Raw genomic sequence first — 18,288 nt, forward strand, 5'->3', positions numbered from 1 at the left:
TGGTGGGTGTCCTTGTGGATTTGACCTGTTCTGTAAAGTAGGCAGCTGAAGGGAGAGATGGGTCTCCACAAGGCTCAAAGGCTTCAAAAGGTTACTAAATAGTCTCCTAGCAACACCTCTACAAGGACTGTCTTCATCCCACAATGCATTATCAGACACATACTGGTGACTGAAGCTCATGTACACTTGAGTGGATTCAACCTCATGTCCAGCTATTCTCACAGCTCCCAGAAAATGAGTATATAGAAAATGAATATATAGAAAAATACCTGAAAATCAAGATAGGGGTTTATTCAAAAAAATATTTCACCGCGGGTACAGTACACATGCCATATATACTCATCATACAGTATAGAATAAACAGAGAGGGTACAATATTGTTTCGAAATATTAACACAGATGCATTTGTCGTGTGAAAACAAATGCCTGTATAAAACCTTGGGCAATGACTGTACAGTTAGGGAGAACAGACATGGTAAAACCACAGAGAACTGGTACGTTTTTTCTACTACAGTACGGGAGGCAGTCTCACTGCAGTTCCACCAACCAGCGTCCTGTAGACCCTGGCCGACACGAGCATCCTCCTCAGGGTGTGCCTACGCGTGGCCCTACAGCAGGGCCGGAGCCACCACCCCCTCTGGTACTGGTCACAGAGAGCCGGTACAGTCTGCTGCTGTATGCCAATACTGTGACACCTAAGCCTGGCTCCAGCATGCCCAGTCAGGAGGCTTGATGCGTGAGCTCCCAGCACTCATAGGGGCCAGGGCAGGTCACTGAAGTCCACAGGTCCACCCAGGCCTGCGTCGGCCTCCAGCAGGCTCATGATCACAGCCATGGCTGCCTCGTCATTGCTGGGGCTGCTGGAGCCTGGCTCATCCATGATGTCAAGGCCGATGTGGGAGTTATCGCCTACGCAGAGAAACAGAGAGATGGGGAGAGAGAGAGAGAGAGTGAGGGTTGGGGGGGCACTATATATGTATTCTACTATCAGCCATATTATACAGCTGCTTCTATCGTTGTTCCCATCCTTGATTGTGATTGGCTATATTGTGTTCCATGCCATTGTAAAATCCAGCATAACCTCACAGGTTGTCCTCATAACATTCTTTAACATTCCATATTACTGCGCATCGAATATTTCAGATAAAAAAAGACGGCAAAGGTGTCCATCTGGCTATTGCGTGGCAACATTTATTTAGGAACTATACTTTGAAGTAAGAATGACGGTTTATTATTAAACTATTTTGTTTCTAATTGTTTTTATTTATTAAACCATATTAATTATTTGTAGCAACAGTTTTAGAAAAGCAATAAGCCCCGCGAGTCCTTCGCGGAGTGCCAAAAACCCCCTTACCTGTTCTAAAATCAGCACAAAACACGGCCTCTTGGGGCTTATTGCTTAAATACAAAACAGTACATCATATCCCATCTAAGTGTTCTTTTATTTGCATGTGTTATACATATATTTCACATCTTAAATCTTATATTGTACACCAGTCAACCACTGACAATTTTAGAGAAAAAAAAAGATACATACTTAGTATGGAATTGTTGGAGTAAGGATAGCCTATGGAGTCAGGCCCTGGGATCATCCCTACTGAGGGAATATCTGGAGTTCCACCGTTCAGTATCTGAGAGGGAATGGAAATAATGATGTTACAGTCACGGTCCACCACCGTACCTTCGGACCAATCATGGTTGACGTAAACAAAATGTACAACTGATAGTGAGTCAATTTATTTCACACAGATGAGCAGTGAAAAGAGAAGCAGACTTCCGCTCTGGTAATAGGGGAGAGGGAAGGTTGGGGCTGGGGGGGTGAAGGAGGGTTAGGGGGGTGGGTCTGACCTTCTTGCCTCCTGGGGAGGACGTGTCTGGTGGAGGAGTGCTGGTGATGTTGTGAGGACTGGAGCCACAGCTGGAGGGGGAGGAACCTCGCATCCTTGAGTTTAAATAAAGAGGTCAAATCAGCAAGACACAGCCCCATACAGGTCCGCACAGTCACACACAAGCACACAGACACTTCTACTGCGCTCCAGGTGTCCAACAGAAATAACCGGATACACAAAGATCTTTCACTACAAAAGGTGGAAAAGTCTTTATGATGTTTAGTAAGTATGAAAATATGTTTCTAATGTTTACTGATGACCGCACAAAGTTAAATGTAAAGCTCTTCAGCAAGAGCTGTGTTGATACATTTGACACCGTTTCAATATTCAGAACCTCTTTTAAGTGCGACACTGAAACCTTTTACGCCTAAATCCTTTCATGGCACCTTTTATGTCCGCCCTATTAATAACGACCTTACGCTCACCTTTGGAGTTCCATGACCTCTTCTGCAATCATGCGCCCGATCTTCCCTGCCCCTGCTCTCGTGCCACCTGGGATGCCAGGCACGGTCTGGAGCGCCCGCTTCCCCGTGCCTGCGCCCGAACACGTCACATTTAGGGTACAAAACATATTCAGTCAAGAGTCATGTCCGGTGGATAAGACATTGACCGGCATTCACTGTACACAGATACAGCTCAGTTAATATTATTTTTGTAAAAAAAATTTGGGAGAAGGATAATTTTAAGTAAGGAACAAAAGGGTAAAATGTAAGAGTCCACTGCAAATTGTACCCATCGTTTCCTCACTCAAAATGGTCCTTCTTAACGTTTTTTAAAAAGGACAGGAAAAGGTGCAGTGGTCTCTTTAAATGTTTCCAGAGCTGTAGGTAGATGCTTACCGTCACCTGTTGTGAGTACGCTGTCCATGCTCTGCGGGGATGTGGAGAGCTGGGGGTAGTTGGAATCAGCCTCATCGAGCACACTGCCGCTGGGATGAGAGGAAGACAGAGGAGAAGCCAAGAATAGAGTGAGACACTCATCACTGATCATCTTTAGACTGCTTATTCATATTCTTTTGAAATGCACAGAGCATGCATTATCTTTTAAGCTGGACAATACATGATGGAAATGTACATCATGGAAATATAACAGACTGTTTACAATGCCAGTACTGTTCAAAATGCCATAAAATAGTCAGACTTTACTGTAACAAAATCATAAATGAGAGTAAAACCCAACAAAACATCAGCTCGCCATTGCTCTTGGGTGTTTCCTGAGAGCCAAGTCCCACATAAGCTCTTCGACAGATGGTTTGAGTACTTACAAGACGACGGTGTTGGTGGAGACAATGTACTCCACCTCTTTGGTCCAGGGGTTCATGAAGCTGAACCAGCGGCTCCTCAGAGTGATGAAGGAGCCATCTTTGATCTTGAACTTGTAGCAGTTTGTGTTGATCTTCTCTCTCATCTGCAGGACTGAGGGGAGGGGGGAGGGAGAGAAGAGGAGAGGCAGAAGGGGATAAAGGACAGGGGTGGAGGTGGGGGGAGGGGAGGAGGAGAGGGGAAGGCAGGACAGGAGGGGAGAAAGGACAGGGGTGGAGGTGGGGAGTGGAGACAGCAGGCCGTGTGAACCTCCATCTGCAGACATGGCCTCTCGGTCACATACCAACTGTTAGTCTGTCCCAGCATTTCTTTCTGTGCACTAGCCACAGTCATATCTCACTCTACTTGCAAAACAGGCAGATCTTAATTACAAGAAACACAATAAAACATGATAAGAGCAAGTTATATTATAATTGCACTCATAAATGATTGTATTAAATGCTTTGAATCATTTGCGATAGTGCACTGTAAAAGTGTACACATACCTTGTCGATGACATTCTGCTAGATGCCCAATGTCATCTTGATGGAAATATTCATAAAATGAAGTACCCAGCAACTCTTGGGGGAGATAGGTCAAAATAGCAGTGGCCCTGTAAATAAGATTGCCCTTTAGATTAATATCATCTACTATCTAATATTATCTTAATATAAGATTTGGTTTAAAGTGCTTTTAAACTACACTGCTAATGCTCCAATTGTCCATGATTATTCTGCTAACCAAAGCAAGGATGATCCACTTCACTGTAGAAATCCCATGTATAGCATTCAGTACTGAACAATATTGGTGCTGCATTGAAGTTCTGTGTGACAGAGGTCAATGGATTATTTTTAGTTGACATATCTACTCTGCCCTCTGGGCCTCTATTTCACCAGCTGGAACATTTTGCTGATGTTATTTTGGTACGTTGACATGACCTCACAGACGCTGTCAGCCCAGATCCAATCCCTTCAAACCAGGGACTTCCTGCCCACCCACTGGTTTGTTTGCCTGTATTTGTGATTGTAGGTCGGACACAGGTACTTTCTCATATTACATTTTCAAATCATTCAGATTTCCCTTTGGATGAAAGCTATACGGCTGACTAATGCTATATGGCTGACTTTTCTACGTGTCTGTGTTACAGTAAGTACGTCGGTATCTCACCTCTGATCCACAAAGACAAACTTCCCATCTATGGCGTGGCGGGAGACATACTCTGTGGGCTTGACGTGGATGTCGTTGTTCATTGGCTGAGGGACGATGTGGGGGTGCAGCCGGCCAATGGCTACAAGGCAGCTGAGGTTGCAGCCCTCGTTGTCGGGCTCGTTGTCCTCGTCCAGGCCCATCTTGGTGGGGGGCCAGCTCTTCAGGTAGCCCGTGCTGTGGATGGTGCAGAAGCTCTTCCTGTCCGCTGAGAAAAGGCGGGAACGTCACACGTCAGTGTCACCGGAACGGTCTGCCCTAAGATCTCTCACGGCAACGTCTACTAAACAATCCACTTCAAAGTATTCTGATGAGGAGCTGGGAAAATCGTAAATCTTCTGTGAGATGATCAGGTACGGATCATCGACATGCTCCGAGGTGTGGCGACCTCATACGCAGCGGGTACCTTTCTTCTTAGAGCAGGTGGAGGTGTAGTCCTTGTCCTCCATCTTCACCAGGGGCCTGTTGCACTTCATCCTGCAGATGAAGGAGCGTCTGGCCCCGGAGCACAGCCTGGAGGGCCCGGGCCTGATGTCCGTCTTGACAGGGAGCCCGGCTGGAGATCACAGAGCCGCAGTCAGCCACAGCCATCACCACTTCGAAAGATTCATGCAAGTCTATGTGGACACATCGGGCCTTTGATATTCCAACGTTCTAATATTTATATTCTAATCATACACACAAACCAAAATAGTCCAATGTGAAGAGAGGGAATAGATCCTGTGTAACCTCACATTTTGATTTACATAAAACAAGTGGCGCCTGAGTGAATGTCTAGCTGGCAGCATGGGGAGGATAGTCAGCTGATGACACAGGGATTCTGGCTGCTCTACTGGACCCTCCTCATTCAGCTGCAGATGTGGCCTGTTGAGGATTTCTCCACGGGTCACCCAGTCAGCCCCCAGCTCTCTCTAAGGTCCACACACAAAAGCCCCGCCCTCCTGCTGCCTGCTAGCCCTCAGTCCTCCGCCAGGGAACATGCAGCTAGCCTTAAGGCTGCTCGGAGGATTACTTTTGGCATCAATAAGCCTCTCCCGCGGTGCCGTGTCTGACGAGGACAGCTGCTCCTTGACTTTGGCAATGTCTTTAGGATGCAGGTAATCAAACAGACTCTGGCCAATCAGGTCATTCTGCAACACGAGGACATAGGACACATCAAACACAGTGCTGCCTTCTTACAGTGTCTTATTACACGCACAAATACTACGTCTTTGCAAAGTCATTGCTGGCCTCGAGTTAGCAATTCATGGCCCAGAGCAAGTGATGAAGGACGTACTTGACTGTAGTTTAGGATTTTGAAGACGGACTCGGAAACAAATAGGATCTTCCCTCGGTCACAGCCGACAACAAACAGAAAACCATCAGCTGCCTAGAGAGAAAGAGAAAGAGAGAGAAAGAGAAAGAGAGACAGATAGATAGATGAGCTGAATCTGAGGTATATTCATCTGTAATCCAGTCCCAGATAAATGACAATCTACAGAGACTCACTCTCAGGATCAAATGCTTCAGTTCATCATCTGACAGGAAGGCTGGTTTGTAGTTTGCTTCTGTGTAAGGGTTAGCAGCACCTGTTTGATGGAGAGAGATGATGACTCCATCTACCGTCACATGCACTTGTTATGGAAGGAGGCAGGCAGGCAGGCAGGCTATGAATTACGGGGGGGGGTTTTGGGGGGGGTATGACCCCCCTAATTAAGACTTGGACCCCCCTCAAAAGAGGTAAAAACAACAGGTTGGGGGGGGGGGGGTCGATACACGCCCTGGAGAAGAAGTTGACCCCCCCGATTGTCATTGTATAATTTGCACTCTGGAGGCAGGATTGGAAGACCGTCATCCAAAACTGATGGATAAAGTTTGGAATATTTTAGTGAGGGCTTTGTTTTCAAAGGTGCATCAGCTATACACTCTTTGCATTCTTCCTCCCTTCACACTACTAACAAGTATGCTCCATAAGAATCTCAATACAAGCAATCATGAAAACACCTACTTTCTATATATGTATTATATTGGACCATATTCTAAACTGTAATTCCATGGTTCCATCAATGAATACAATCCTGATTACCTCGTAGTGTCTTCATGTGCTGGACAGCCATGCGCAGGACAGTGAGCTTGTCCAGTTTGCGGGACATGGCGTTGCAGGTTGGCACTAGTGACGCCAGCACATCTATGAAGCTGTTCATTTTGTCCCTGCGCCTCTTCTCTATCTGACTGTGAGCCTCCCTGGTTGACAAAACACATGAAAAAAAGACCTTCTTCAAACTCTCTTACATTGAAACACATCTTCAATACAAGCCTGAAAACACATCTCAGTTGAAAACACATCATCCCCACACATCATAAAGCAGAATGTATTATTGTAATGTATAATGTATAATCACCTGGCGTTCTTAATGCGGCCTTGTGGATCGCAGTCTCTGTAGAAACAGATCAGGGTTCATTGAGTATGTGTTTAGTCTACTTGCGTGTGATGCATCACAACACAGTACCGATAGCTACAATGTCAAGATTTGAATTGTCATGAATTCTAAATGATTGTACCGTCCAAGCTGCTTATCCATGTCGGTGTCTATGCTGTCCCTTTGAGAGAAATCACATTGAAAACCACATTCTTAATGCGGCCTAATACAACATCTGATTCATGAATAATACAACTGATCTTTTTTGTTTAAAAAAAAATATGACTGCATGATACCCCTGCAGTATGATCAATGATACGGAGTAATGAAACAAAGAAATGCTACTCTGGATGCTTTGATTGGCATGCTGCAGAGATGCATTAGCGGAGAGATTGATTGAGTGATACAGGCCATAGGTTCTCATCTTGTCTGGTGAACAGCTTAATGAGATTTTCAAGCAGAAATGCATCGGTGCCCAGTGTTCGCGTGCAAGTTCTTCATCTAACCATCTGTTCAGAGCTCGACTGCTCTACTCCATGTAGTATAGTGAGCTCATTTCAGATGCTTTTATGCCAAGCAATGTTTTGAACCCGCAACATTTTGATCTGCAGTCAAATGCTCAAATCGAGCGACACCCATCCCCACGTCAACAGCCTGGTTTTGCCCCACCCAACTACAAACTATGTACTGTACCCATACTCACTGACCCGTCACTGTCGCCAGCGTATTCATTTCCGTGTGGCATTAATTTTGATTGACCTAAGTGGGGGATGAGGAATCTCATCCATGAAGCTTCAGATCTAAGGGGACACAATTCAGTTTGTCTGTTGTTGTTTTGTTTTTTTAAAGCAGATGAGGAGGGGGAAATCAGTGTGTGGTGCCTGTAGTAAACTTTTAACAAAAGGTATCATAACGTATGTCGCTAATCATAGTGCAAGTATGTTTCTACATGAGCATAACAGAGGGGCAACTAGTAGGGTAGTGAAAATTACTTTGATACTTACTCAAAAGAAAATCCATCAATTCTGTGAAGGCAAGGACCCATGTATTACAATAAGTACTAACATTGCATTTGTTTTTTCTAAGTTAGTAGATATGGTCAGATATGGTCAAACATGTACCACATTTTCATCCAAATGGTAGGCAATCTATGATTGAAATACGTGTTCTATCGAGGACTGTATTTTGGGAGCGAGAGTATGAAAAGCATGTAGATGGGAAATCACAGGACATGTAAACACTAGAAAAAGCACAGAATACCACAACAGGAACACCAGCATTCACTCGAGCACGAGCAGCGCCTTAAACACAGGTGACTGGCAAGCAGGGTACTCAGACGGCGGATGGGGGTGGGCTGGGTGAGGTGACTCTGGGCTGGAGTCAGTGTTCCTTACTGGTAGTCTGTGGCACTGCCTTTCCTCTTCCGGGTGTAATCCATGTTGGCTGTACCAATGGAGGAGCCAGGCGACATGAACTCATTCATTGTGGAGGAAATGTCCATTCTTTGGTCTGCCATTAGGTCATCTATGGGAAAAATGACATGTAATATCAACTCAATACAGTATTATACTGTAAAACAGTAGCTGTGTCTATATGAATAGAAACTGCAATCTAATGAAACCTTCACAATAATGATCTTAATGATCTTATAACTGTATATGATCAAAATACCAATTACCTTAATCAAATTTACAGTTGGTTGAAAAGGGTAATATTAGGTCAAGCACTCACCACAAATATTCATAGGGGCAGTTGTTCAACACATTTTATTCCATTTCCTTGCAGTTAACCAAATCTGAAAAGCAAGATATCAGAACAAAGCCATGCAGGGTATTTAGAGGAAACCGTAGCCCTTTCATCAGACAACACAACCTCCTGACCCAACACAGTACGGGAGAAGATGGAGAGATAGCGGCAGTTATCTCTCAGGCACAAGCCTTCTTTCAGGGATCAACTTCATTCATTTACATCTTGATGGATCAGCAGGCTGTTGACATCCATAGATATGATCAAGGCATCATCGTGTTGAAGACATCGCCTTCAGACAGCAAATCAGAAAAGAGGACTGAACGCAGGTAGAGCTAGGCTAATGTTACCCAGAGATTACCAGGAAGGCAGAGCAGCCTTTTCATTAAGCACCCTTCTATCCACCAGTGCAATTATCCAGACCAAGCAGGTGGCCTCTTCTTCACCTCTCTTAGAAAGATTCAATTACCTGCACAAAACCCAACACAGAGAGCTCCCTGCCTTTTCCAACATAATGTCCTTAAATGACAAAACATGCCAATCCGTTTCCTTTTAGGCCTAACGAGACGGATTTTTTTTTTTTTTTTTTTTACCAAACAATATGTTTCCCAAACCCGGAAAGCCTGTTTATATGTTCCTCTTAGGTCCCTCAGAGGACCTTACCGCCCTGTGATCACCACAAATCACAGTGGTCCTGAGACAAAATCAGAAATAATGTTCTCCTCTTCACAACCTTAGATTCTCCACTGAGCCTGATCCTCATTTTGTCTCAAGCAACAACAGATAATGTGTCTATAGCCATCCTTAGGGTCATCAAGACAAGAAGACCAAGGTCCATGTACCTGCTACCACTGCTCCATGGTGCCATTTCTGCCCAAAGGCTGTCTTTACTGCTTAGAATAACTCTGTTGCAGATGTCCCCAGGACATGTCTAAAAACTAAAAAGGGGGTAACACTGCATTCATTTTAGATAAGCTAATGGCTGGCACTCCTCCAGTTCCCCAGGCAGGAACTCCTTGACATCCAGCCAAGAAGGCCTGTCCAAGCTCCCCACTGAGCACACAGGTGCCAGGCCACATGCCGTACTGGAGAGTCAAAGTCAAACCAGAAGCGCACTACAATACCGATTGTTAGTAGACCTTTAGGCTAGGGGCTGTATCAGTTGAAGTGTTCTCTACCAAAGCTCCGCAAAAACACAAACCTTTGCTAAACCTGCATTTAGCCACTAAAGAGGTGAAGCAAGGAGAGATTAGCCAGGGCCAGGTGTGACTTTACACGGCACCTGTGATTCAGCTAGCACGCAGCACTAAGACTGCTATCCTCCACAGTGCTTGCTGTGCCACTACATCCCACTCTTCCCTCAAGCAGTTCTGCTTACGTCAGACCTACAGTGGCATCACAAGAGGGATGCTGTGTCATCCAAGCATCGCACGTAGCCTCGTGTGAGCTCAGAATTTGCTCCACTTTTGTCTGAAAGTCAAGCTTGAGTCGGGCAGAGCATGCACTTTACATAGCCAAGGGGTGATTAGGAGCACTCTCTGAGGTAAAGACACATCATTCCGCACGCGCACACACACACTCACATGCGCAAACACACATTTCATTATATGGACCAGTATCCAAAAAACACATATCTGACTGCAATACTAAGTCAAGCATGACCGTGCCTGCATCACAGTATCGTACATCATTCATGTCCTGTGGTCATGCTAAAGCCAAACAGTAGACGGATGCGAGTCATAAATGTCACAGATGACTCATGGAGTTAAACCTAACTCCACTCATCCCAGATTCATCATCAATCATTCTACCTTTTGTCTCAGTCTAACCCAGGGCTCTTTGTCCACCAACCGGCCCTGGGTACGGAGTGGGCCGGCCTTGTTGACTCTGCTGGTGTCTCCTTCTAGATTGTAGAAACAAGCCTGACAAGACCTGGGGATAGGAGATAGAATGACAGTGGGAAACACAGAAAGAAAGTGAAAGAGAGAGCAAGAGAGCATGATACACGGGGTCCGATCAGTCTGTTTTGGTTGCCATGACCAGCTGGGCCGGCCTTGCATGGGTGACAGATGGGGTGATCAGGAGATGGTGGACTGTGAGGGACGGGAGACTCAGTCACAGCTCCTCTGCTCTCTGCCTGACACCCGCCGCACAGCACAACAACAGGGTTCCTGGGTCTTATGGCTAAGTAGAATTGAGATTCTGGACAGAGACAAGGCTAGTAGGAAAAATGCCCAGAATGCTCCATTGTAAAATACACTACTTCATCTTCATCAATGTACTTCATCTACGTCTTGTGAACAAGTCCTCTTTCCAGTGTAAATAACAACAAGGTGCTGCCCTCCTTCTCTGCATTGTGACATTGGTGTAGCCCTGTGAGTAAGACTGGTTCAACCTTACAGAGAGAAGTTGTCAACACAGGACACAGTTACTGTACCGTCAACAGCAATGTACAAGGAAATAATGAGAGAATACTTCCCTCTGCTTGTAAACATTCCCCTAAGCATTCCCCTTTGTGTACACAAACACACGTGACACCCAGACATAAGTTATACAGTACACTACATTTATCTGTTTTCGTTTTTTCTTCCTGGTCCTATCCGAGCATTGGAGGGCAGGGACACCAGCCATAAAGACTGAACACAACAATAAATGACCATTCAATCGATGAGGATTCACCTGATTCTATTGAATGGGTTGTTATCAAGCTCTGTGGAAACCTGATTACGACCGTTCATTCAAATCAGGTGTGCTGGATCAGGGAAACATCTAAAACATCCAGGACAGCGGTCCCTGAGGACCAGGATTTGACACCCCTGCTCTAGATTATAAATTATACCAAATTACGCATTTTCTGACTTCATTTTTGAGAGGTTACTCTTAACTTAAAGATATTACAGATGTGTTTAGGCTATATGGACACAAGTGGTTAAGAACTAGGCTATTGATTAACTGACATTGAAATTCACCAAACACTAATCAATCGTTGTGACAAATTGTGACAGCTAATTACTGCTGCAGTTATATATAATTCAAGACATATTCTGCACTAGAACGTGTACTGCATATAAATGTTATATGGGGAAACCCGCTTTGTTTGACGTTGACCGTGGATGTGACAAGCGACATTTTTAAAGAAAATATTGCCTTCAAGTCGTTCACAGATCGTTAAGGCAAGCTACTTGTACATTGACTGTAAATTATAACAATTGTCGTGAACCCGGTGTCGTGCATGTATATTTGTAATCTTGGCATAACGCCCAACAACGCATCAACAAATAATGTCCAAATGTCACATTTTATTTTTATTCTATAGTCTGTCACAGACTACGCACATTCTGAGTTTAACCAGGCTGTTCTTTCCGACCTTACGCGACATTTTAGGACGTATTTGTTTGTCTCGATGACCAAATCATTATGATTAGATTGCCTATTAACTTGCACTATTGTCTCACTGGAATAAACGATTGCTGCACTTGATCACGACTTTAATGGTATCGTGTGCCTTTAAAAGTTAGCCTGTGTAAGCCGATGACTACGCCTGTACTCGAGAACATACAGTATGACTGAAAGAGAATAAGGAACATACTACATCCACATCATTGGCTAATAACTTTTAATAAATTAAACGTTATAGATGACATGCCATTTATCATGCTGAAATACTTACGTTTGATAGGGCAGCACATTCACTTGCACGCGAATAGATCTCCTGTAGACAGAACAGGCACACTATGACCTACTTTCCTCTGCCTGTAATGATTGTTGCACCACTAACCTACTTTCTCAACCAATAGGCGGCTCCGGAGATCAAGGAGCTTGGATTCTGCCAAATAGGAGCCAACTTGTCTCAAACATAAACCAATGAACAAAGGAAAGATTACATTTTTGCCCAATGAAATGTATTTGGCTAAAACAATCCACCAATCGTAACTGCCTAAAGGAATTCTTTCCACATGGGCATGTCAATAATAACAACAGAAGGAAGTGTTCGACTGCAATATCGTGGGTGAAAATGCTAGATAAATATAGGTTTATGATGGATCTGATTATCCTGTTAAATGCTGCTAGGCATAAGCCTTTTGTTTGTTCTCCATTGCATATAAAACGCTGATGTTGTTCACAGAATGGTCTCGCACATTTTCAGTAAAAGGCCTAATACTACTTGTAGGCTACGTTACTGTAATACCACCAACTACCTGTTTACTGATACAAAAACCTGTTATGTTATCTGCTTGTGCCTCGTAAAAACAGCTTTCTTTCACAGTAACAGGTTTTCGCCACTAGTCGGCAGCAGAGTATCTCATTACGCACGCCAGAAGGGCAAAGAACATTGCCAGGTCCATTTATACATTGTTTGTCTCATAAAAAGTAGACTTTGACATGGAAATATTAACTGGATGTTTCACATCTCACACAGAGCCACATACTGTATAAAAAATCGATATGTTCATGCAATATCATTGCCTTGACTGGAGAAAACATCCAAATATGCAAAAGGACATTTTCTATGCTTTAGAATGCATCTCCGAATGCAATTTTGTATTTTTAAGGATTGGGGAAGGTCACGTTTGATTATGTGGTAGAGTAATAGGCCAGTGGTAGCTGTTACATTAGGTTCAGAAATGACAGATTTGGTTTGGCATTCCTCATCCAATGCAATCCAAAGATATTTGCTTTGATCTCATGTCTGTGCAAATATGACATATTAAGCTGCACCTGCGGATCAGTTCAGGGTGTATCAGCTGCTTGAACAGGGTGCTTGTGTCACAGCTTGACTTGAGGCCTGTGCTGCATCACCACTGAAGCGACTCTTTTCATCCGGTTCTCCTCGTGTGAACCCTGCACCCGCTCACCCCTCAGTTCTCTCTGCCACGCAGAGAGGTAGGCATCTTGTCATCTCCCGCCCAGAAGCTCAGCAGGCACCAAAGCTCTCCCCAAGCAGAGCCTTGCTCTTATCGCAAAGCCTGCAGCTGCCACCTGGCCACATGCTCCATATCTGAAACATAGTTCAGAAGAAGATCTATTGTTGTTAGACTACGATTTGCTGTAATAGTAGAATGAGTTAGGGGGCTCTAATTCCTCTCCTATCTCCGCTGCCCTCCTCTGCTCTCCCCATCCTCTCCACTCCTCTGCTCGTCCCTGCTCCTGCCCTCACTCTGTGCTCAGGGCAGCTGTATGAGATGGGGCCTGGAGTGTGAAATGAATGTTGTGTGCCACATAGACCGGCGCTGTCAAGCAGAGCAGCAGCACGGTCTCAGTGAGACAGCTGCGTCCAGTGAAAGGACTGGTCATGCAGAGACTGTACGCTGGGCGTAGATGGAGATTCTCCTATTTCTGTGTGATGGAACGATGTTTCCATTTCCATTTAGCCATTTAGCAGATGCTCTTATCCAGAGCGCCTTACAGTAAGTACAGGGACATTCCCGAGGCAAGTAGGGTGAAGCGCCTTGCCCAAGGACACAACGTCATTTGACGCGGCGCGGAATCGATCCGGCAACCTTCGGATTACTAGCTCGACTCCCTCACCGCTCACCTCTCAGCCATCTGACAATATTTCACACCTCTGTCCAAGGCTCTTACTTCTCTTGCGGTCATTCAGTTACACACTCATTTTGTTTTTCACAAAGATATTTTGATCTAGACAAGAAGATGAAAGCTTAGTGCTGCACTGACTGACCTTTTGAGGTAAGATGGCCGTTCTCCAGTGCCTGCAGTAAAAATATCCTTTAGATACATAAAGGGCCACCCTGACTGTTTTTTGCTTTTTTCTTTGCAAGCTGATCTTGTAGGAAGTGATGGTGAAAGGACGACGTTGGACAAAAGGTTTTGGTGGCATCAAGAAAACAAAAGCTTGACGCATCACGTGTCAGTGAGCACAGCGGCCTGGTCAACCATCTCCCATTTTCAGTCAGCCTGTCTCCTTCTACTCACACTGGGATCCCAGGAAGTAAACATTGCTTCTCCCGGCAATAATCTGCCAGTGTTTCTCTTTCCCATTTATGCCCTGAGAAAGGTTGTGGTAATCTGCTCTGAGGCAGGGTCAGGTCATCTACCGTGAAAGCTGTGATTAAAACGCATAATTAAAAACCATCCGGCACATTTTAAATCCATGCCTAGATGTACAGTAACATCATGACTCCAACAGTACCTTTGTTTCTCATTGTATGTTTTAAAACAACGTGTGCAGTGTTGGATGATATGTGTTCATCATGCTTCACTGGCCTGTTGAACAACCGGCTCACCCTGGGCTCAGTTTTCTGTGCCACTGAACTCAGTTCGGAGCTGTGTGTGTGTGAGGTGTTAAACATTGCTTTCAGAGAATGTGGGCTACGCTTACATTTTTTCATTATCATCATCTGCCAAGGGTGAAGTAGCCAAACCATGTATCCTCATTGGGCTGCAGCAAAGCCTGGATGTTTTCCATTGGAATTTGCCCCAACCCTATCCAATTACATTCGGGCACTTTTGTGGCCATGGGAGTAGTGAAAGAGAGAGTTGATGAAAGAAACTCACAACAACTCTAGTGCACTTAATTGTGCCGGCTTTTATCTTTATCTGAGACGTGCCCTTTTTATAGTACATCCAACATCAGTTAAATCTCCCTCAAATTAGAGGTGCCCTGTAGAGAAGGACAAATTAGGTCTTGTTTGGTTTGCTTGCAACAGTGTTTGATTTCTACGTCTAAATTGTATCTAAAGTCCACAGTTTGAAGCACTGGTGAGACTCTTTCTTGAAACAAACCACCTCTCCTTTCCTCTCATCCTTGCTGCTCTCTTCTCCCCTTTCTCTCTTTTCAACAGCTGGTCAATGACAGTGTCTTGTATCGAACGTAATATTTTTTTTCAGGCAGAAGGATGAGAACAGACACCATTATAATGTTATTTCATTAGAGCCACTCCACCCATCTGGTCTTTTCTGAGTGAACGTGTCATATTACTGCTCATCAGGATGAAGTCGAGAATGTAGAAAAGCTCTTTAGTTTGTAATCTGTTTAAGGTCCACGGTCATTTAAAAAAAAAACTTGTGTAAGAGGGTGTTAGCAATATTTAATACCGGCATTTCCTTGGTTACTGTTTAAGTAAGTCCATTTACACTATAAGCCTTCCCAATGCATTGGGAGGTTCGGATTTACACAACAAGCCAGTCAACACAAAACAGTGATTGTTAGCTTCAAGTACTGTCTTTTGGGAGAGCAGGACTGACGGAGCACCATTGCACCTCTCCCATCTTCAGTTTCTATTGTGTCCTTTCTTACCTGGGTCCCTCTCGTGTGAGGATGTTCTGAATGAATAGGCAGATCTGAATGGTCTCATGCAGGTCTGAATGGTCTCATGGACTAAGGAGCCCTTGCTTTAGCCATGTTCTTTTGCTTGCATTGTTTGTTGATCATAACATTTGGGTAACCGGACCTCCATCTCAAACTACATGATTTAGTGCTGGCATGAGAGTTTTGAGATTACTGAGGCACACAAAGTTATGTGTAGAAGATACACATTCATCCTGATATCTCAACCTTTGTACCTGAAATAGTGATGACTACCTTTGTCTTTGATTGGCCCTTCTGTCATCCTATGGCAAGCATGGATGTGGCAGTTTGTAGCTTGTCAGTCAATTCCAGGTGAACAGCAGGAGCTCCAGCATGTGTAGCCTGATCCCTCACATCCAGACAGAGGGTCAAGTGTTCTAGTTAGGTGAGTGCAACTCTAGACGTGGTCTCCTGTCCGCACCTTTGTCTCTGGTGACCATGCTTTGGCACAAGTTGACCAACTCGAGCACTGTGCTCAGCATGCTCTTTCTTTTCTCTTTGTGATTCTTTTTTCCCTGAGAAATGTCAACGTATTTTTTTACATAACCCCCTGGGAGAGAGGGACAAAATGACTCGGTGTGTTCATTTGTTTGGTAACACCCACCAGTACAATCACAGTAGATCCAGAAAAAAGCATTATCCCCAAAATTGTTGTGTTCAACTATTCTATTATATTGAACATTCATCAATACTTTTTTCCCACCCAGCCAGGTTCATGACTGTACTGATATCATAGCATGCCCTTTTTTGAGTTATCCTTTTAACACACACAACCTGTCTGGACAGGTAGATCTATCGAACCCCTTCACTTCTCCAACTGCTAAAAGTCCCACAGACACGAGCCCTCGACCTCCTCCAGAGACATCAATTAGGAACCATTTTGTTGGGGGAATTAGACAAGTTGTCAATAGAGCAGGTCTCCAGGAGGTCTCCGGCGACGCTCATATTTCCCTGACTCGACATGTCAGCTGCTGAAGGGTAGTAGAGGCTCACAATGCTGCCTTTCTTCTCCATCAAGACTCCCTGTAGTCAGGCTCACTTAGTGCCTGTATTCTGAATTGAGATGTACAGTATCCCTGGCAAAGATGGATGATGAAAATGTTTTTTTTTGATAAAAAGGCTCTTCAGCTGAATATGAGCAAGAAAAAAGGCTGAAAGAAATTAGTGTACTTTTTCTTACTTTCAACGTGACGGGACGTTTATGTAAGGCCTAAACTATTAACAGGGCAAATTACACACCCACAACATTTAGCCCATCTCACTCAGAAATCCCTCAACACAGATGAGATTATGTATGAGCCATTTAATTATGGTTTTGCTGTTCAGAAACTATGACAGGAGAGATTATAGTGTCACACAGCTTAGTCTTATTTGCTACTGGCAAGCCTATTTGGTTTCCAGAAACATCCATTTACTCTCAGGATTTTAGCTTTTTTGTGCGAGGATTGGCAGTATCTTGCCATTCAGACAAAATGTAAACATTCCTTGAAAGTAATGCAGCATATTCCAGTTTATGAGAAGAACGGCCCTGAATTTCCCTTGATATCATTGTTGCTTAATCTTCATTGGGAACTGCAGGGCACGCACTGTCTGGCAGAGGTGAGTCACAAGACAAAGGAAAAACTCCATGAGAGGCCCCCCTTAGAATCCAAGGGCATGTTGGGATTGTGAGTCTGAAAAGGTTGTGGTGGAAGAGGAATCCTGGTAAGAGAGAGCTGAATCTTGAGAAATTGCCAGATCTGGCAGCTTGTCTCCGAGCCTGATGAGTAAGGTCTGTCTATTGTCTGCCTGGATGGCTGTGGGAAAACAAAAAATGAGAAGGAAAATATTGTGGTAAACCAAACCTTAAATAAAGATAGTCATAATATTCTCCCAAATCAGATTGCAGCATTTGCTTCGACATGCTGGCGCTTTTTTAATTTCTATGACGTTTTTTTGCAAAATAAGTATTTTTGTAGTCACAGTAAATGTAAAGAAAGAAATGTGCTGAATGTTTTGCATTTTGCATTAAGTCCGAACTTCCATAAAGCATTAATCGACATGTCTGTCAGAACAAGAGGATTGAGAGTGGGGACGTTTCCAGAATAATTTTCTGATGTCTTTGTTCTTTTGCTGTTAGAAGGCATCCAGCTGCCAGCCTCCAGTCCACTTCTCTGCTAATGGGAGTTCCAGGATGAGTGTGTGTGTGTGTGTGTGTTTAGGTCACTCAGTGACCCTTGTCCAGCTTCCATCAGGCTGATTACAGGCAAGTGTTACCTGCTGGGAGATCTGCACGTCTGTGATGTCACCTGAGCTCCTGCTCCAGTGAAGTGGTGACCCTGTGCACAAACAAGTGATGCATGTGCAGGTATCTCACACACAACGGTTTCTCACGCACAACTATCACTCAAAACTAAATAGGTGTTTGTCCAAATCAAAAGTATAATTCCCCTTACATA

General features: G+C 44.3%; 1 protein-coding gene across 6 annotated transcripts; it reads right to left on the reverse strand.

Moving 5' to 3' along the window:
* Nucleotides 1-270: 270 nt before the first annotated feature.
* Nucleotides 271-12,330, reverse strand: bmal1b (basic helix-loop-helix ARNT like 1b). 6 transcript variants are annotated; one of them, XM_084681557.1, is made up of 21 exons: nt 12,212-12,330; nt 10,353-10,473; nt 8,527-8,590; nt 8,190-8,319; nt 7,800-7,820; nt 7,503-7,595; nt 6,938-6,976; nt 6,778-6,813; nt 6,462-6,619; nt 5,885-5,964; nt 5,673-5,765; nt 5,409-5,526; nt 4,803-4,952; nt 4,358-4,604; nt 3,697-3,803; nt 3,154-3,304; nt 2,729-2,817; nt 2,315-2,423; nt 1,849-1,942; nt 1,538-1,631; nt 271-909 (listed from the first exon to the last, which is right to left on the reverse strand). In XM_084681557.1, exons 3-21 carry the CDS (start codon nt 8,537-8,539, stop codon nt 752-754), a joined length of 1,980 nt encoding a protein of 659 aa, XP_084537683.1. In that variant the 5' UTR covers nt 8,540-8,590; nt 10,353-10,473; nt 12,212-12,330; the 3' UTR covers nt 271-751. The 6 variants fall into 6 exon arrangements, with proteins under 6 accessions (XP_084537683.1, XP_084537686.1, XP_084537685.1 ...); XM_084681560.1 differs by lacking the exon at nt 8,527-8,590; XM_084681559.1 differs by lacking the exon at nt 7,800-7,820.
* Nucleotides 12,331-18,288: the final 5,958 nt, after the last annotated feature.

Source organism: Hypomesus nipponensis, chromosome 19 (assembly GCF_054491055.1).
Source record: "Hypomesus nipponensis isolate SF chromosome 19, ASM5449105v1, whole genome shotgun sequence".
In the NCBI taxonomy this organism is placed as follows: domain Eukaryota; kingdom Metazoa; phylum Chordata; class Actinopteri; order Osmeriformes; family Osmeridae; genus Hypomesus; species Hypomesus nipponensis.

Excerpts from the sequence above, each read along its gene's own strand:
- bmal1b (XM_084681557.1), bottom strand. Across the intron at positions 5,965-6,461 it reads GCACATGAAGACACTACGAG|GTGCTGCTAACCCTTACACA; the intron begins GTAATCAGGATT and ends TCCATCAAACAG. Across the intron at positions 910-1,537 it reads CTCCAACAATTCCATACTAA|GCGATAACTCCCACATCGGC; the intron begins GTATGTATCTTT and ends TTCTCTGCGTAG.